Source organism: Suncus etruscus, chromosome 2 (assembly GCF_024139225.1).
Source record: "Suncus etruscus isolate mSunEtr1 chromosome 2, mSunEtr1.pri.cur, whole genome shotgun sequence".
Lineage (NCBI taxonomy): Eukaryota > Metazoa > Chordata > Mammalia > Eulipotyphla > Soricidae > Suncus > Suncus etruscus.
The window spans coordinates 22643510-22665165 of NC_064849.1; the positions used below are offsets into that span (position 1 = coordinate 22643510).

At 34.8% G+C, this 21656-nt stretch overlaps 1 protein-coding gene across 1 annotated transcript in view; it reads right to left on the minus strand.

Moving 5' to 3' along the window:
* The window catches only part of CCL20 (C-C motif chemokine ligand 20), a 29037-nt gene extending 22481 nt beyond the window's left edge, over positions 1-6556 (minus strand). Inside the window, exons 1-3 of the mRNA XM_049768920.1 lie at positions 6481-6556; positions 4806-4920; positions 4382-4456 (exon numbers count right to left, since the gene is read on the minus strand). Coding sequence (XP_049624877.1) covers positions 4382-4456; positions 4806-4920; positions 6481-6556 — 266 coding nt within the window. The remainder of the gene's footprint in view (positions 1-4381; positions 4457-4805; positions 4921-6480) is intronic.
* Positions 6557-21656: the final 15100 nt, after the last annotated feature.

Here is a 21656-nt window from a genome sequence, read left to right on the forward strand (position 1 = left end):
GTAATTTTTATTTGTTTGTTTGTTTTTGATTTTGGGGCCACACTGGTGGCACTCAGGGCTTTCTCCTGGCTTGGTGCTCAGAAATCACTCCTGGCAGGCTCTGGGACCATATAGGATGCCAGGGTTCAAACCCAGGTCCAGACCTGGATGGTCACGTGCAAGGCAAATGCCCTGCCAATGTGCTAGCACTCCAGCACATAGTGTATAAAATAAATTCAAATAAGTCATATGCAAAAGAATATATACTATGTGAATTTATTCATTAAATTCAAGAAGGTGAAAAATGAAACTAATATGAAATAGGTCATAAGAACTATTACCCCAGACTATACAAATGTTAGGAGAGGGAAGGTGTGGTCTGAGACTCTGAAACCTTGAATAGACTGAATGCACCAGAAATGCTACCAGATATTTATATATGAAGAAGCATTAACAAGCTGTACACTTAAGAGCTTATTTTATTTAAATAACATTTCAATTTGAAATTAAACCAAAATATTAGCCTAAATAAGTCACAAAAAATTGTGAGTTAGGAGAAATCGTTCTAAACCAAGAACATACTGAGATCAATGAATTAAATACAAAAATGGGATGGAATATGAAGGAAGTTATTAATTTACTCATGTACTTATGTCCATATTCTTGACACCAGACACTTAAAAAATATTGTTGACTGATATATCGTTTCTCTAACTTGGAAGTTTCAGTCTCTAGAAATTTAGCCAACTAGTACTTCTGGCCCCTAAATATATTATCAGAGTGTTGATTAAATGTGTTATTTTTGTTTTCCAGCAAGGAACACCTGGAGAGGCTTCCAGTCATCTATCAAATGTGCCATTATTAACAACAGTCCTCATTCTTTGTATTGAAGCAAGAGAAAGTGACCAGCAGTACTTGTACAATGGCTTTCTACAATTCTCTGGAATTTCAAAGATACCTTTCTTTTTGTCATGAATTCAGCCAAGGTGTCACTATCTCTCACCTTACTCATTGCAACTCACTTTGTACTTTTGCTTCCGTCTGCCCCATCTTCCTGTCCTGTTGCAATCACTGTTTTGACTTCCTAATATTGCTATACTCAAGTTCAACTCACTCTTGATTACAGGACAGTGTCACCTTATTTGCAACTATACCAGCTCTATCCCTATCTTCATCCAGAACATATAATATTTCATCAATTATTCCATCGATGACATCATGAATGTTTTAAATATGACAATCATTATTCATTGCACATTATGATGCTGTGCATTCCTCAAGCTTTAGCATCCTTTGTCTCCAGCCCACAAATGCCTAAGGTATACCACCTTCAGATTTTATGCAATGAAAATATGCTCCCAGATTTCCAAATGCTCCCCTTCTCTTCCTTTCTACTGGATAATTCCTACTGTCTCTTAATACCTCAGATATTGTAATGAACTAATTCCTACTGCCTCTTTTTACCTCAGATATTGTAATGAACTGTGTGCCATGTGGCATTCATAATTTAATATCTAATATTGTATATTTAATGATTCATTTGAATACCTTCTTTCTGGAAGCCATTACAACTGAGGTCCTATCAAATCCCATTATACTCTTTATCAGACACCTGTGCCCACATATTGTAATCTCCTACCTCTCTGACCAACATTGCTCTGCCTTGATTACCTGGGACCAAGAACCAAGTCATAACTTTATCGCCTGGTATCTCAAGCTTGGCTTGGCTTCCTGCCTGGCACACAACAGGAACTTAACCTGTGTCTGGTGACTACTCAGATGGAATATTAAGCATACTTTCCCTGATGATTCAATGTTTTTATTCTCGGCCACAGTTGTCTTGAGAACTTATTGAACTATATTGGCACCACACCAAATGATCCTCCTTTATCCTGCTTCATGTGTTCAAGTGTTTTTGCTTTGTATCATCAGTGAACCAGACACCAATTATCCTCCTCTGGCCTTTGTAATCTGAGATAGATAGTCTGGAGAGCTCCATGACTTTGGTCATGGACAATGTGACAATAAGAAAACTACTGTAGTCTTCGTGCATTATTTCTGATCCCCTATAGGTCATCATTTTAAGACTCTCTTCAGATTAGTTAGATTATCCATTTCTGAGAATTTTCTGTTTCATTTTGAAAACAGTTCCTGAGTACTTTGTGAGCTAGAGAAATGTTTCTTTATAGAAGTACCCTTTCCTGTCTCTTGATTGGTGATAGAATGAGACTAAATTATTCTTTGACATAGATTTGAGGCGGGGAGAGGGGGCTACACCTAGAAATGCTGAGGGCTTAATCCTGGCTCTGAGCTCAGAAATTACTTCTGGAGGGCTTGGGGGAATCAGATGGGATATAGGGGATTGAACCTAGATTTGCTACACACAAGGCAAAGGTCTTAACCACTATACTGTCACTTCAGGTTCCCCTATATTTCTAAATGTTTATGTTCCCATAGTCAAGAAGTATATGAATGGGCTGGAACAATACCACTGCAGGAAGGGCATTTGCCTTGCACATAGCCAATTCAGGTTTGATTTCCCAGCATCCCATAAGGTCCTCAGAGCTTGCCAGGAGTGATTTCTGAGTGTAGAGTCAGGAATAACCCCTGACCACAAAGTGTGGCCCAAAAAAACACAAAAAAATAGGTGTGTATATTTATTTAAAAAATAAATATAGGGCCGGAGCATAGAAATAAATATAGGGTCGAAGAGACAGCGCAGCGGTAGGGTGATCCAGGACGCACCTAGGTTCAATCCCTGGTGTCCCATATGATCCCCCAAGCCAGGAGCAGTTTCTGAGTGCATAGCCAGGAGTAACCCCTGAGCTTCACCAGATGTGGCCCCAACCCCCCCAAAATTAATAAATATCAATAAACACTGAGTTATTGATCTCAGATATAAACTTTTTTCAATTTTTAGTTTTGAATGATTTTACAATGATAATAAGAATAATATTTTTATTATAGTTTAAAAAAAAATCAAGTCCAAGGTCATGGCAAGTAGAGATAAAGGGGAAACTAGGCATAAATAAGTGAAAATATTTTTAAATAAAATTGTGTATTTTCATTATTTAAATAGGCATATGTATTTTAATAATCACCAGACGACTCGGCCAACAAAGAATTTTGGTTCTCTTATTTTATTATTCATTATTTTTATCATCCTTTACCACTTGTACAAGGTGATTACAATAATTTTAGAAATAAATATAAAAGCAGAATAAAGTTAAATAACATTGTAAGAATAGTTTCTGTTTACAAGCAATTTAATGTATCTTCTTCCTTTAGAATTAAGTACATACTTATATGAAACCAAATAGCTTATGGGAAAATAGTATTAAATAGCAAAACACACACAAATAAACCACACATGTCAATAACATAGAGTTTGACTTTAAAAATGCTTAACAAAGCAAACTATGATGCAATATGAATCAACATCATAAATTGGACAAGCCCAATGAGACACAAATGAGAGGCATGCTAAGTTTCCAATGATGTGTCCATGAAGGCAAAGATTACAACTGCTTTCTCTCTGTTCTTGAGCTGTGTCCAATTCCACTTTGGGCAGCATCCATATTTATATCTTTCTGCGGGCTCTTCTGTAAGTAAAAAAGGAAAAGAAAAGAATAAGCAAAGAAAGGTTAATGGGTGTCAGAAAAGGGTTCTGATGTGTAGAATGCCTCTCATTTCCTAATCTCAGCCCAGGATAACAAGTAGTTCAAAGTTCGCATGAGGAAATAAAGCCTCTGAGATGATAGACAAAGTTGCTGAACTAACTCTACTGGTTAATGACAGAAAGTACTTGAATTCTGGAGACCCTGGTGCAAAGTGATTTCAATTACTCTTATTCTTTCAAATCAGAATCTTGTTTAATTCTTAACTGATAGTTTTCCTTTTTTTTAAATGGGAGCAAGTTGGTCCACACCCAACAATAGTACTCATGGCTTATTCCTTCAGACTCTGACACTGTGATCAGGCATTACTTCTGTCAGTGTTTAAGATATTTCATGCCATGCTGGAGATTTTAGAGGAGTCAGCCATGTACAAAACAAATGCCTTATCTTCTATAATTATCTTTTTTTGGCCCTATTTTCAATTTTTAACAGATAACCATATGTCCTGTAATCTACAAATTACATAGATAGCAGACATGTTTTCATAAGGAAACAAGTAACTAATAACAATCAATATCATGATAAGCCTCTAAAGTAAAAATTATGGTGATGATATAATAAATAATCTATAAGTGGAAATAATTTTCCCTCTTAAAATTTTAGAATGCTTAGGTTAAAAAAATTCTAGCAACCTTAGGTTATACCAGTTTGCACATTAATTTTGCTCTAAACATTGGCAAAAAATATAATTTATATTTATATATATATTATATATATAATCATACCTGAGGATGCGCATTGCTTTTTTTACCCATATCTTCTTTGGGTCTGCACAAATAGCTCTTTCCTTTGTGAAAAATCTGAAAAATTTAATTTGTGTTTAAAGCACTTTAATAGGCTTTATAAAAAATGTTTAAAAAACACACGCAATTGAAATTTCTTATGTTTCTTTGCACTAGACATTTTAGTCAAGAAGGTAAAATAATATGCAAGGAAATGTTTTCTGATAATACTCATTGTTATTAAGATAAATATAAATGATTCTCCACAACTTTCTTTGTAACTTTAATGTTTTCACAATGTCAAAAAATAAAGCCCCAAATTTCTAATTTAATTTGATAAAGGAGGCCACATCACATAAGTTTAAATTTGATTTAAAATTTCCCAGTAATCCTTATACAAGCATATAAAAATGAATTAAAAACTTACATGATAGCATCAATGTCACAACCTTCATCAGCATGCTGCTCAGCGAAGCCTACCAGAAGTTTAGGTGGAAGGGAACTTTGTGTATATCCGAGGCAACAATCAAAGTTGCTTGCAGCTAAAAAGAAATGAAAATAATGAGTCCACATAAATACATGAATTATCTTATTCTGTGATAGATAATGAATTACTTTGTTAAAGGGTATTTTCATGTTTTTCCTTAACCACTTGAAGATGGGGGAAAAATCTAGTGAATTTAGTTTACGTGATAAAAGATTTAGAGAAACAATTCCAAAACCTTTAAGATCTAATTTAACTTAATGTATAATTTTCTTGAAAAAAAAAAAGTCTAAAGCTGGGAAATTCTGCTGTATTAGAAGCACATGGTTTTCCATCATATCTTCTATAAGAAACCCACATGTACCATATTTCATCCCAGTTTACTCTGTTACCTGGAGAATATGAGACTTAGAATAAAATCTCATAGCCCTTTAAATTCAGAACATGACAAACTAGTATATCATGTTCTAATATTTATTGATGAATAATTGAGAGGAGAAAGACAAGAAGTTGTCCCCCAAAAAAAGTGAGTCAGGATTTGCTTACAGTATCCTCAAGTGAAACTTTTTTTTTTTTTTTTTTTTTTTTTGGTTTTTTGAGCCACACCCGGCGTAGCTCAGGGATTATTCCTGACTGTCTGCTCAGAAATAGCTCCTGGCAGGCACGGGGGACCATATGGGACACCGGGATTCGAACCAACCACCTTTGGTCCTGGATCGGCTGCTTGCAAGGCGAACGCCGCTGTTCAAGTGAAACATTTTGAAATTATACTTTAAATAACATTTTTAATTTTTCTCATAAATGTTCATTGTGTGGGCCAGAGAAACCAAAGAGGGAGAAAGGACCTTGCTTTGCATGCAGTAAACCTCAGTTTAAATACTCAGCTTCACATATGATCCATTGGACTCCACCAAGAGTTATTCCTGAGCAGAGTCAGAAATAACCACTGAACACTACCAGGTATGCCATCCAGTCTCCTCAGTTTCCACCCAACCAAATACACACACTCACACATGCAAAAGGAACTAAAAATAAAACCACAAACTGAAATATGTGCATTAAAAATTGCAGAAATGTTCCTGCTACTAAAATTATGTACAGATCTAATAAAGCAATCCTAGGATATTCCCTCAGCTTGTAATCACAACCTGCTATAAGACAAGGCACTAATTTGTGCCAAAGTTGATAAACAATGTCCTCAAGGTCTTGCAAAGATAATGAAGTCAGGTGCTGACTTCCACTGAAAATGAATTTAAACTTTACCAAGGCTATATCGTTAGGAGGTAAAAAAATATTGGGAGCAGAAGTAGTGCCTATATTTCAAAGACCCAATTCATTGATAATGTTGAGCAATATGTATAACACTCAGTTATAATGTTTGGTCTTGGCCTGAAATTCAAGGGTCTGTCAGTCATCCAACCCTATTATCTACTGGTATTGACAGCAGAAAGGAAACCTGATCACCAGCATTCAGCAAGTCCTAGTGCACTCATAAGAAAGCAGTAAACTCCCACTAAACTTTACACAAGGCTTCCATTTCTCAAGGACCCTCCCAATGAACATAAAGCTTCATGGAAAATGAAAGATTTCTTTCTCCTAAAAGAGGAGTAATGCTTACCTGCTGATGTGTGGATGAAGTAGAGTAGCAGCACTGAAAGCAAAGCAGTCATGAGCAATTTCTTATTACTGCACATCATTCTCAGCTCCAAGAACAGATCTGCTCAGTCCTGAGTACTCAATGGCCTTGGAGCACCTTTGATAGCAGCCTGAGTCTAGAATGGCTCTTCTTATAGCAAGTATTGGGAATGCACACACAAGGTGTGTCCTCTCTGGGGTTTTCCCCCATTGATCAACTTGTCCCATCCTGTCGTCACAAAGAAAAGTCACACACAGGGAAAAACTTCCTGCTCTTCCCCACTGTTGGAAAGCTTGTGATGGTATGAGTTAAAGAAGGAAAGGTGGGTAGGAGGTGGAAATACTAGGTGGGATGAAAATTCTGCTAAAGCCTTTGGATTTGATAAAAGGAAAAAGCTTCCCTGTGCCCTGAGACACAGAAATGGTTTTCATCTAGTTTCAATTTAAGTTTGTTTCTGAAGAAGACAAGAATTAACAGTGAAACAAAGGTCAGCTCTATCCTGGAACATTCCAATACTCTTATTGCCTCTCCTTATTTCTTTCCCAGAGGCAATTTGGGAGGAAGAATTGGAGAGGAAGGTGGAGGAGTTTGGATGCAGGATTATCCAGGCATATAATTACAATAGTGCTCAGTTCAGTTCTCACCAAGATCTTAAATTTCTAGGGTAGCATGAAGCAGGTTATATAATAATGTTGAGATGTTTCCAATTTCAGTAAAAGATACCAGTCCTTGCAGTAGATTTAAGCCTCAGCTTCAATTCTTCCCAAGTAGCTTCTACTATTTGCATAACTCAAATCAATATTAGAATTCAGGAAAATTATCACACCTGCCCTTCTCCGGTCATTCTTATGTAATAACACAATTCAATTAAAAGTCTCAGATGTTGAAGAAAAAAAAATAAAGCTTAGAAATTGAATTAAAAAAAATGAAATAGACTATTCAACAAAAAAAGTGAATGCTTCAATTCCATGATTTTCACAATGAGGATAAAAATTAGACAAATAATCAAGTGTAATATATCCTGATGAGTATAATACACAATACTAACCATTTTTACATGCATGTAAAAAAAGTTGGCAAAATATAGCATAATATAATAATACAAAATTTTAAAACTAAAAATAATAAATAATTTTCTTGCTCTGTTAAAGGTTACCTGTGAAATATCCCAGTTACTTTTGAATTTAATGTTGAATAATGAAGAATAGTGAATAATAATAATAAAATAGTGAATAATAGTGAATTTAATGTTGAATATTCTCCCGCGATTAAGACCAAAACACAAATGTCTACTCTCACCACTTTTATTCAACATTGTACAGAATGTTCTAGTAAGGATAATTAGGCAAGAAAGGAGAGAAACCCAGAATAAAAAGGATAGAATAATACTGCATTTGAAGATAGTTTGATTTTGTAGATAAGAAATACTAAAAAATATTATAACTAATAAAATCAATCCACATATAGATTGAAGATCAACAAACAAAAACACAATTATATTTCAAGATACTGTCAATGCACACTTAAAATAAAATTTGAAAGTACCTTAAAAAAACTCCAGTGTTTTAAAATTTTTTATTATCTTTTTGAGGTCATATGATTTATAATAGTTTCTATGTGATTGTTTTATGCTACTTCACCGCCTCCACCACTCAAGTGTCAGTGATAGTTCACTACAGATTTAAAGTCCCTTTTGCTGCCCTTATTTTGCAGACCCAATTTATAGATGTACTTCACTGGAAATTGTCTACTTCCATACTTTGATATTTTTGTGTTTGTGTTTTTTATTTTTTTATTTTTTATTTTTTGGTGGTGCTCAGGGATTACTCCTGGCTCTGTGCTCAGAAATCGCTCCTGGCAGGCTCAGAGGACATATAGGATTCCAGATCAAAAACAGGTCCAATCCCAGGTTGGCTGCATGCAAGGCAAATGCCCTACAGCTGAGCTATCACTTTAGTTCCACAAAAAAGGTATCTTATAAGTAAATTAAAAATGTTCAATATCTGTCAACTAGAAGATTTAACACTTCTTAAATTGCATTATTCTATGAACAAAGTATAGATTCAACACAATTTCTATCAAAATACAAAATTGCTTGTGGCAGAAATGGAAAAGTCAATACCTAAATTAATATGGATCTATAAGGTTCTTAAACAACCAAGACAAGAACAAAATGGGAGTGCTTTCACTTCCTGGTTCTAAAACATAACGCAAAATTATATTAATCCAAACATTTGATACTGAAGTAAGTTTAGACATATACATCAATGTGATAGAACTGAAACTCCAGCTATAACTTCATGTCAATAGTAGATAATATTAAAAGTATTAAAAAATCTGTTCTTTATAATATTAACGGGACTATAAAAAAGAAATAAGATTAAAAGATAAGAGAGAGGAATGTGAAGATACAATAAGAATGGAAGAAAACAGGACTGGAGCAATAGCGCAGCGGTAGCGCGTTTCTCTTGCAAGGGGCTGACCCAGGACGGACCTTGGTTCGATTCCTGGCCTCCCATATGGTCCCCCAAACCAGGAACAATTTCTGAGCACATTACCAGGAGTAAACCCTGAGCATCATTGTGTGATGCCCCAAAACAAAGATAAAGTAGCCTCATTTATCTGTTTTCTTCCATTCTTATTTCTTTTTGTTTGTTTTGCTTGGTTTTGGTTTTTGGGTCACACTTGGTGGCACTCAGGGGTTACTCCTGGCTAAGTGCTCAGAAATCGCTTCTAGCTTGGGGTACCATATGAGACGCCGGGGGTATCGAACCACAGTCCTTCTAGGTCAGTCGTGTGCAAGACAAACACCCTACTGCTTGTGCCACACACCCCCAAATGAGACTACTTTATAAGCAAACAAGGGTATTCATAAAAAAAATAAAAGAAGGCTAATTAATGGACTGGATTAAGTAGTAGACGAACTTTATTCAGCTATAATTCACATAAAATATACCTTTAAATTCTACCTCTTTTTCTTTTTTTAATTTTTAGCCATACAATATTCTGACACCCATCCTTAACCAGCATATACTTCCTACCACCAGTGTCCCAAATCTTTCCTACAGATTCCAGGAAGGCAGCTTGGTTAAAAAAAAAGTTCAGAACATAATTCCTATATACAAACTTCTTTCCTGTGTTGTATTTATATTATGCCAAATATTTTTGTTCATAAATTCATTTGGTGGTAAGTCTGTAGGGTAATACTGAAGAATATTTACACATTGGATCCAAAGAAAACCAAGCTCTAATGGTCTGAAATTCTCAAAGTGGTCTAAAAAGCTCTTATGGTCATTAAGGTCACTCCAGAGAATTTTAAAGGACAAAACAACAAAAGAATTTAGTCTGACTCACAGCCAGAGCCAAGGTGCTGAACATCAGTGCAAGCACCTTAAAGGATGTAAAGACAATTAGAAGATAGCATGATGAAGACAATTTCCCCCTTTCTACTTTAATACCAATATTAAATGTTGTTACTTAATATTCTACTTCATAAAATTATTAGGCTAGGTCTCACTTAACAGAGTAACATGCTGCTTTTAATAGACACCAAAAGTTTATTAAAGCATAGTTTCAGTTCAGAAATAGAGAGGTAAATTTATCATAAATTTCACAAAGTTATGATTTAAGCCAAAGTAAAGAGGGCCTATAATCACTGGATTTCTTATCTCAGGAATGGAATTTTGAGGGTGGCCAAGTAAATGTTTGAGTAAGCACTGATACAACCACTTGAGTTGTATCAAAGGGAAGCTGCATAAGTGAAAATCATGTTCTCCTATTATTAAATTGAGAAACCATCCTGTTCAGATGTATTTTCTCTATACAAAGAGAATTAACACAAAATTCAGCTGAGTCTCTTCTACATTTTTTACCCTGACTGGGAGAGTCTTCATTTCCCTCTAGCTTTCCTCCTTATTTATTTCTGGGAAGTCAAAGCAAAGGAGTCTCTATTAATAACATGCACAAAATACCAACAGAGTTGTCACAAGATACACACAGATAACCAAATGGCAAATGCCAATTTGATAAAATTCAAACATTGATTTTCCTAAGAGTCAGCCTGGTAGGAACAGCAAAGAGTTTTAAGGTAGTGTTACAAAACTAATGGATGAAGATGTTGGTCCTTCTCTGTACTGACATCTTTCTCATGATTAGAGTCCCTAAAAATATCCACAAAACAAAAAACACCATAGAGACAATGAACTTACATAATAAAGTGACTGACTACAAAATCAATATATAAAACTTAAGTGACTAGCTACAAAATCAACATGTAGAAACTCATATGTGAGTTTCCCATAGGCAAACAACAAAATAGAAGAGAAATAAGGTAAACAATTCCATTCAAATTTGGCCCTTAAAAAAAGTCAAGCATCTGGGAATTAGTATTACAAAAGAGATGGAAGACAAACATTAAAACCTCCAAAATTATAAATATTAAAATAAATAAAAAATAAGGAAATAGAAAAATCCCCTGTTCATAAATTGGAAGAGTTAATACTGCTGTCAAAATTACAGTCCTACCAAAGTGTTAGGCAGATTTAATACAGTGCCTATTTTTAAAAATGACACTTTTAGAGACATTGATTTATTGCTGGTAATATTTTAAAAAAGTAAATGCTGCCTTACCCAAAAGCCAAAACATCCTAGGAAAAAGGAAGATTGGAAGCTTTTATTTCTCCAACTTTTGATCATACAATAAAGTTATATAATCAAAATGATATGTACTAGAATAACAACAGAGTCTCACCAACAAAAGAATAAAACCTAGAGTACAAAGATAGACTCTTAGTATATGGACAGCTAACCTTTGACAAAGGAGCAAGCTATATAAACTGAAGCAAGGACAGTCTCATCTACAAATGGTGCTAGAAAAACTAGATAGGCTTATTTTAAAAAATTAATTTAGACCCTTTTCTCACACCACACATGAAAGTCAAATCAAAATGACTAATTACCTCAAGAGCAGACATTAGTCCATAAATTATATTTAGAAAAATGTAAGTAAACCTTTTATGAGCTTGAATCTGATACATTTTTGATGACTTGATTTTGGTCAAGCAAACAGAAGCAAAAATAAAGCAAATAGGGCTACATCAAATTAAAAAGCTTCTATAATAAAAAGTGATGAGTAAAATAAATGACACCTGCTGATTGGGAAAAAATTTCACTGTTCATATTACAAAGTTTATATCCAAAATACATAAAGCACTTGCAAAACTTAATGATAAAATAGACCATCTAACCCATAAATATGGAGAGATAAACAAATACTTCCTTAAAAAAGACATGCAGGTGGCCAATACATGTATGAGAAATGCTCTTAATCACATATTAAGAAAAAGCAAATTAAAACAATTAAGATATCATCTCATAGTGCAAAAGTAGAGCATATCAGTATAAATAGAAACAACCAGAACTGACAATATTTTGGGGTAAATAGGTCAGCATTTGCTCTTGATGTGAAAGTCAACCAGCACTAGAAAGACAGTGGAAAATCTATGGAAAATAAGAGGGACACCTTTCAATAAAATAAGAATTGAAATATCACATGAATTAGCAATTTCACTTGTTGGTGTCTACCCCAAGAGCATAAAAACATTTCAAAAAGATATATATTTGTATTCCTATATTCATTGCAACACTCTTCACAATAACCAAGATTTGGAAACAACTCATATGTCCAAGAATTGAAGAGTGGATAAAGAAATTGTGATATATATATATATGTATATGTGTATATATATAATTATTCAATTTGTCACTGTTAACTGGAACTAATGGATATCATGCTGACTAAAATCAGTTAGAAGTAAAGGAAGAATCAGAATTATCTCTCTAATTTGTTGTAACCCTCAGCTTGTGGGCATGATGGCTGAATACCAGCAGGACTGCTGAGGTGCAGGCCTAGCCTCCCCCACCTCCCACACACTTCCTGGCAGACACTGCTGAGAAAAGGATGCCAGTTGTGGCCTAGGTTAGTGCTTGGCAGGATAGCAACAATGAATTTATTAAACATTAATAAATAATGAGAACTATCAATGTCAAGTACATAAAAAAATGTGTGCCTTTGCCCCTTACATTAAAATAAGAATTGATAGAACACACCTTACTTATCCTAAGTTGATGGAAGAATCTACAATAATATTTTTCTCAAGCTGGTAAAGTCAATATTAATATTTGTAGTCAGTGATTTAGGCTACAAAAATGTTTTGCTTTTAATTACATTTACCCACTTTTTACAATATTAAAATAGCATTAATAGACAATGGGTTTGTGCTTTGTTGATTAATAGTTAACTAGCAAGAATCCTATCCAAGAGGAAAGAATAGGTATTTTTATGATTTCTGTTTATGGTAAAAGAAACTGATCACAAAATATGTACTATATATACATATATATAATGTTTAGATGGCTATCTAATGATTGTGCTAACATATAAAGTTTAATCTTATGGCAAAAATATGTCACAATTGATCTACCCAACTTCCTACCATTGATAATTTTTTGCTTAAATATGAAGCAAAACTCCCAATAAATAAGACTCAGTTTCAACTACTCTGGAGTATCTGGTCTCTGAGTACCAACTCTTTAAAAGACTCAGCTGGCCTGTGACACTAATTAATATGTTGAATATAAAGAAGTATATAAGTGAATAACAAATGGTCAAAGGCAATAGAACTTGAAAGCTGGACTACAAATCTGCTGTTACCAAAGAAAGGGCTAATAGTGGATTAGAAGGAATCTTGAGACATTAGAGGAGGAAAACTGATCCTTTGGTGGTGGAGGCAATAGAATTTGAGATTGAATACAACAGAATTTACATGTGACTAATATTAGCAGTATTATAAATCAAAGGACCTCAATAAAAATCTAAATAAAGTTATAAAAATAAATAGGCTAATATACTATTAAAGAATTATTTAATTAAATAAGTATGCTTAATGTGCCAGTATTTAAGAAGTGGCAAGCTTACTAAGAAAAAAATCTGAATATGCAATCACCTCCATTTCAGTGTTGGTCTTCTCTTGATACACCTAAAATGAGCTAGTTTTCTATCCTGAAGATCATCACTTTGCTCATGTCTATCCCTTAAATGGTTTTGTTAAATTGGGGTTAGGGGGATTGTTTGTTTGCCTGAGTGTTCATATTTGCCAAAGCAATGCTTAAATTTCTGTATTTTCTCTTTGTCCCATACATGTTATTATCTTGTCCTTCATAATCTATGTAAACTTATACATTGGCAGATTAAGGGTTTTAATAACAGAATATTTCCAAGAAAACCATAGGAATCTTTATGACCAAGGAGAACTTATTTCCACTAGAGTTCCAAAATGGCTTGAAGACTCAGATCTATCAGTATATCCATCTCAAGACTTGCTTTTTCCCAAATAAGAAGTCATTCTTTACTTTTATAAATACAATATTTTGCAAATACTATAAAATCTTAACAGGCCAGACAGAGAACTTTGTAGGTCTTCGAAGCCAATAAGTAGATTATTGGTACTTGCTATTTACACAAGGAAAACATTCATGTTCCTTGTAGAAATTGAGAAAATTTTCTTTCCAATGTGTTAGCATAAAACGCTATGAACCTTTTTATATAATTCTAAACTGAACCCTGATTTCTAAAACTTCTTAAAGTGTGAAAAGTAATTACTGCTTGATCTTGAATTGGTCACATCTTTGATACAAACACAAAAGGCAAAAGTGAAGAAAGAGAAAATACATGCGAACTATTGTCATTCAAGCAAAGTATCTAGAAAGGATGTCTCATTTACATGAACTCTAGACTCACTGATGAAGAAATATGGAAATTCAACAACTCATTTACAAAGATTTACTGTGCATCTAATTTATATTAGACTATTCATGTCATTGTAGATAAAGCAGTAAACAAAACAAAGTTTCTACGTGTATGACTTAAATTGTATTGATGAGAATAATTAAAAATAAGGTTAATGCATAAGAAAATTACTATTTAGTAGTGTCAAAGGAGTAGCAGAAAAATAAAGCACATCTATGGCAAGATTGTTCATGGGTACCAAAGAAGATAAGTTAATTAGGAAGTTTCCTCTATAGAGGAGATATTAGATAGAATCCTGAACATGAAGTTTAGGGGAGATTCTCATCTGAGGAAAGAGCATCCAAAAGTGGAGTAAACACTAGGTACAATGCCTCTAATACAACCAGGAATGGTTGAAGGTTAGCAAAGCCAACATGCTGAAGTGGATGAGTGAGGAAGACAGGTTGGCATAAAATGTCCAGGTTAGCCAGGAGGTAGATTCAGTAAGATGCCCTAGTCTTCAGGAGGCACTGTTTGACTGTTGCATGTGGGATGGGATACCACTGGAGAAAATTTTATAGGGAAATAATTTTCTGTAACTTAGAGTTTTAAAAGAGTCTTTTCTATGAACAAAGCAAAATATAAAGAGGGGGAACTAATATAGAAGCTTGTTTAGACTAGAGTAGACATGATAAAAAGATAATGAATAGTTGAATTGGAACATATTCTGAAGGCAAAAACAGATTTCAGATTCATTGGATGTTTAATGTGAAAGATAAAGGAAAGTTAGGAATGACTCCAATTAGCTGAGCTTGCGTAATAAGAGAATGGTGACTCAGCTGACTCAGAGAACCCTGGAGGAGTAATAGGAAGTAGAAAAAGAGCAGAACTCAAAGAGTTCTGGCCTGTTTTCCCTGCATGGACATTCCAATGGAGAAGTTTTAGAGCTGGAGAGATGATAGTACAGTGGTCAGGGCACATGGGCTCAATCCCAAGAAACCCATATGATCTCCAATCTCTGTCAGCAGTGATCCATGAGCACAAAGGCAGGAGTAAGCTGAGCAAAGCCAGGTGAGCCCCCAAAGAAGAAAACAGTAAGAGTTCTCTTTAACACTGATAGTATTTTCTGTGTTTTATCCATAGCTGAAATCAAACATTGTCAGAGAACTCATCAATGTTTGATTTGAAATTCAATATAAAGATACCGTAGAGATCAATCATTTATAGTGTTTTCCTTTTTAAAGCTAATGTTTGATTCAGCTAAGATTCAAACAAAAATGTGACATTAATGTGGGCAAGGATTTTTGTTGTTTTACTGTATTTTTCACCACTAATATTAGTAACAGAATCCTCAATTTAACACTTATTATTTGGAGATGGAAAAGGGGGTAGGAAGAGAAGGAGGATGGGAGAGTGTGTGAAAGCAATCACAGACACTATAGGGAGAAATATTTTACATCATTTTGTATGATTTGACTCAAATGTAGCATATACTTTTAGATTATATAGAAGTGATTACTAGAGGAAAGGGAAAATGGAGAAATTTGGATAAAAAGAGCAACTGTATGATAAAGAACAAATTCAACTTTCAATGAGAATTTGTCATATATTATATATATGCACAACAGAAATTTATAAAATGTTAAAACAATGTAACTTCAATAAAATTTATTTTACATTTAACTTTCTTTTTGGGGGGGGCTTTTTTTGGAGGGGGCCACACCCGGCGGTGCTCAGGGGTTCCTCCTGGCTATCTGCTCAGAAATAGCTCCTGGCAGGCACGGGGAACCATATGGGACGCCGGGATTCGAACCAACAACCTTAGGTCCTGGATCGGCTACTTGCAAGGCAAACATTGCTGTGCTACCTCTCCGGCCCCTAAATTTAACTTTCTAATCTAATTTCTACTCATGTCTAAATATACATGAAACTGTGTTTCTGTTATAAACCTATATTTTTTTCATTTAATTGCATAGATAGGATTATTTCTGTTTAGTTAAAAATATGTAAATAGGGCTAGAGAGATAGCACAGCAGTAGGGCATTTGCCTTGCACCTGGCCAACCCAGGAGATGGTGATTCGATTCCTGGCATCCCATATAGTCCCCGGAGCCTGCCAGGAACAATTTTTGAGTGCAGAGCCAGAAGTAACTCCTGAGCTGGGTATTACCCCAGCCACCCCCAAATGTAAATAGTTGTATAGATTATCATTGCGTGGCCGTGTAGGATTTAATTTCTTAGCTTGTTCTTGTTTTAATCCCAGTTACTACTATGAAGAGCATTTTGTGAATAAAGTTTTGTATATATTCTTAATGCTTTCTTAAGGTAAATCTAAGTAACAGTGCATACTTAAAAGCTTGAAGATCTTAAAAACTTTTATCATTACAACATTCAGAAACACGTTAATTTATTGAGGATTTTATGGAGGAAAGCATGCTACATTTTCTTCATTAGATGTAGGCAAATGCAACAAATACCTGCATTATAGTGGTCACTCTTATTGTCCTCCTTATCTACCTCATAAATTGTTGGGGATATTTTTTCTTTCTGGCACAAAGAACACATGATCTGTAAAATGGTAATGCACACACCACACCTTTCTTAAAGCAAATATTTTGCCAGGGAAATCGAAGAACTGGGAACAAAAGGAACCAATGGGAGGAAAAAGGCAGGACCTATCACCCCCGTACTTTCCAAAGGAATCTCTGGCTACTAAACCTATTTATTTAACAGATCAGTTTTAAAATATGTAACTAGTTAATATTCAAATGATGAAATCTAGGTAGCACCCTATTGTAGCTTTTAGAATTCCCCTACATTCCTTCACAAAGCTGACACGAAGGAGCCAGATATAATAACCTGACTAGGGAAACAATAATTTGCAATGGAATGTTGCTCACCAGAAGCACAAATTGGAGCCCAGGTCACTGGTTCCACCTCAGCACGTAGTCTCTATTCTTAGAGCTAGCATTACCCATTTGGTCCTTAGGAAAGACATCAATTAAATGGCCAACAAGCTCACATGTTTGAAGTTCTAGAGTAAATGCTCAAATATTTCACTATTAGTTCAGTCCCCTGTGCTTCCTGGATTCAGATGGTCAGTGGTCTGTGTGTTATGCATTTCTGGTTATTTTCAGATAAAATAAGCCTAATCACATTTTAAGGTGTAATGTATCTATGTAGAATAAAATTAGAAATCTCTGCCAAAATTACCCACACATGATTCATGGCAGCATGATATAGGTAGAAAATGAAAATTCTCCAAATAATAATAGAGGTATATAGAGGCCAGTGAGAAAGCATAGATGTTAAGGCGCTTGTCTTACATGCAAACAACTCCAGTTCTGTCTCTTGACACTACTCCACAATGAAATAAGACTTGAACAGGGGGTTGGAGAGATAGCATGGAGGTAGGGTGTTTGCCTTGCATGCAGAAAGATGGTGATTCAAATCCCGGCATCCCATATGGTCCCCTGAGCATGTCAGGAGCAATTTCTGAGTGTAGAACCAGGAGTAACCCCTGAGCGCTGCCAGGTGTGACCCAAAAACAAAACACAAAACAAAACAAAAAAATGAAATAAGACTTGAACAGGAATAAGAAAACCTGAACAAGGCCCTAACCCACCTCCAGCTAATCAAGATGTGATGAAAATAATCATAGAAAATGTATAGTACTGAGCGATATGCTATTATTATAATATAATAAATTAATTTAATAATAATTATTCAATTGATTAATTTAATTATTTTCACAATTTAATCATTTTATGCAAAAGATATGATAATTATGAAATTAATAATGAGATAATATGATGTAATATTTTACATATTATTTTAATACATTATGGGAAGGTGTTTATTTTTACTCACGCATTAAAATATGTAAAAGGCTGGAAGGTATTTCTCCAAAATAGAAATTATCTCCAGTACGAAGAGGCACTACTAGTTTATTTTCATTCTTTCCTACGTTTATCAATATTTTATTAAAACACATATGGATTTTGTAATAAGAAAATTACTTTCAAAAATGCATGTATAAAGAATATAATTTTTATATTATTCTCCGAGTACTTCCAGAAGTGTGCCTCCCAATAGAGCAAAACAAATTGAAAAAGAACGATATTCCTTTTTTTTTATATATAAATAATGTCTTTATTTAAGCACCATGATTACAAGCATGATTGTAGCTGGGTTTTAGTCATAAACTGACCATCTCCCTTCACCAAGTGCAACATTTCCACCACCAATGCCCCCCTCTCTCCTCCTCCACCTCTGCTTGTACTCGAGACAGGCATTCTATTCCTACAAGAAGTATTTAATACAAAAACACTTAGAAATAAATTGGGGCCTGAGCGACAGCACAGCAGTAGGGTGTTTGCCTTGCATGCAAATGACCTGGGTTCAATTTCTTTTTTTTTTTTTTGTTTTTTTTTGTTTTTTTGTTTTTGGGCCACACCCGGCGGTGCTCAGGGGTTACTCCTGGCTGTCTGCTCAGAAATAGCTCCTGGCAGGCACGGGGGACCAAATGGGACACTGGGATTCAAACCAACCACCTTTGGTCCTGGATCGACTGCTTGCAAGGCAAACGCCTCTGTGCTATCTCTCCGGGCCCCTGGGTTCAATTTCTAACATCCCACATGGTCCACTGAGCCTGCCAGCAGTGATTTCTGAGCTCAGTCAGGAGTATCCCCTAAGTGCTACTGGGTGTGACCCAAAAACCATAAAAAGAAAAAGAAATATAATTTTTAAGAACCAACTTTATTTATACTTTAATTTCTACTGAAAATAAATGTTCTTAGAATACCACATACTAAAATTTATGAAAACATTATGATAAGTCTTGAAAATTTTCTTTCTTCCTAGCTTCATGGATAGCCACCCAAAAGAAATAACTTTGTCATAAAAACATTATTAATATGTTATATTCTTTTTTATTTGGGGGTCACATCCATAAGTGCTCAAGAAACCAAATGAAATACCTGAGATCAAGCCTAAATTGGCTGCATGCAAGGCAACTGCTTTACCCACTGTAGTATTACTCTGGCCACTAATGTTATACGTTATATTCTTCATTGAAATTTTCAAGATAAAACAAGTGATAGTTAACTGGGAGAATTTTTTTTTGAGCAAAGAGTATTTTCAGAATTTAACTGTAAAGTGGTTTTTATTAGTTATGAAAATGTGTTCATAAAATAATTCTCACAATATTGACTAGTTTGTGAGGACTGAAAAGTGACCATTAACTCCATCAAAATTTGTTGTGTGTTTGAAACAATGACTGTGTTCTTTGGGTTTAAGAAATGAAACTGATGTGAATATCCGTTCTCTGGATTTCTTTCTCAAAAATGTTGTTTATCTAAAGCATTCTTTAATGTATCTTATTTAATGAATAGCTTCAGTTCAATTAGATAAAAAGAAATGGCTATAGCTTTTGTAAATATTCAAGTCTTTCTTTGAAGGGGTGGGTTGAGACTGCTTCAAATTTTTATTAGAACTTTAGTAATAGTTGAACAGGCCTAGTTGAGGCTTTGCCTCTGTAAGTCCCAAGCTTTATCTTTAGAACTTCATGGACCTTTAGGTGTGACCCCTGAGCACAGACCAGGAATAACCATCAGCATGGTCCAGTGTGGCTTTCAAACCAAGAATAAATTAATTTAATAATAAAGTAAAATTTAGTCTAAGAGTGGAATATGTAGCTCATTGTAAAGTGCCTCCTTTGTATGTGTGAGACTCGGTGTCCAATGCCTAGAACTCTAAAAAAATAAATTACTTTAAAAATGTTTCTTATCTGGTAGCAAACTTTGAAGAATTATATAATACTATTAACTATAGTCCCCAAAATTGTAAATGATATTTTCACAACTTACTCACCCTCGAAGTACAGTTTTTAACTTTTGATCAACATCTTCCTTACTTGCCAATCTCTAGGAAATCACCTCTTTATCCCATTTCTGCCAGTAGGATATAGACATGATTTTTTTTTCACTTTTTCATGGTATGTGTGTGGGTATCAGTCAGGTGTTCAGGAGGCCCAGGGGTCCACCTCGGCAATTTTAAATCAACCAGACCAGTGATTCAATGTAAACACCAAAGGGATGTATTTCTCAGGCTCTGGGTACTCGGGACAACCCACATTAGCCAGGTAGTATTATGAAGGCCTCAAGGCTACACCTAGCAATGTTAAGAGTCTATATGGTTTAATGAGTGAGAGAAGTAGAAATGCCTGTCTTGAATGCAGGCGGGGGTGGGAGGGGGGGTCAAGAGATGAGGCCATTGGTGATGGGAATGTTGCAATGGTGAAAGGGTGGTGTTTTTATTTATGACTGAAACCAACTACAATCATGTTTGTAAATCAAGGTGCTTAAATGAAGGTATTGTTATAAAAAAAAAAAACAGAGAGAGAGAGAAAAACTAATGGTTCCAGGGGATCGAACCAATGTTGGCACATTTGCAAGGCCTGTTCCTGTATTATCTTTTAACCCCTAAACTTCTAACATTTCATAGAATGCTAACTTATCTTAAACATCTTAATTGCATTTTACCTTTGACATTAAGCAAGAATCCATTTTTTAATTGTCTTCCTTGACTTTGCTATATCAGGACATTCCAATCAGCTTTCTCTCCACACAAGATGGGACAATCTTACCATACTTTGACACTTACAACTTACATTCATGACCATTTATGGCACTTGGTGTCAATATTAGGAGCTCACAGATGTCCTTTGGAAAGAAGGTCAGTGATAAAACCAGTTAAACTACTGAAGGATCTACTATGCCCTCCAGCTTAAGGGAAGAGCTACTGTTCTTCCAGTAGTCTATTTGTGGTTCTGAAAGATGACATTAATTATCAGCATAGTTCATAGGTAATTCAACTGCAACTCAAATTAGGTAAGATGATGTAACTGAGCAGAAGAATGACACTAGTATTGTCAAAGATTTGGACTCATTGTTGATGAGCTTATTGAAGTGGCTGGATACTACAAGCTATACAAAGGGGCTGAGGTAAATAGTAGTAAGCCTGTAGTGGTATAATAAGTAATGTAGCTCCAAAACAAACCCCAATGCTTTTATGAATTCCAACCAAAATCAAACTAAACTAAAACTAAAAGCAAGCTAGATGTTGATTAAAGTTAAGCTTTATTGTGTCATATGGTTAAAGTTTCTAGGACAGAACTTTCTCCTAGGGATGATTTGAGTACAAGCTTATGTGCTAAGCAGAAACACTGGGGAAATACAGTTTAGAATAGCTATAATTTCTCTTAATAAACTATGCATCTAGCCAGTAGATGATTTCTCATTACCAAAGTGTCACTAATTAATAATGATTCATGATAAATTTAAGAAGGCAATTATAGTAGTAATAAGTAATTC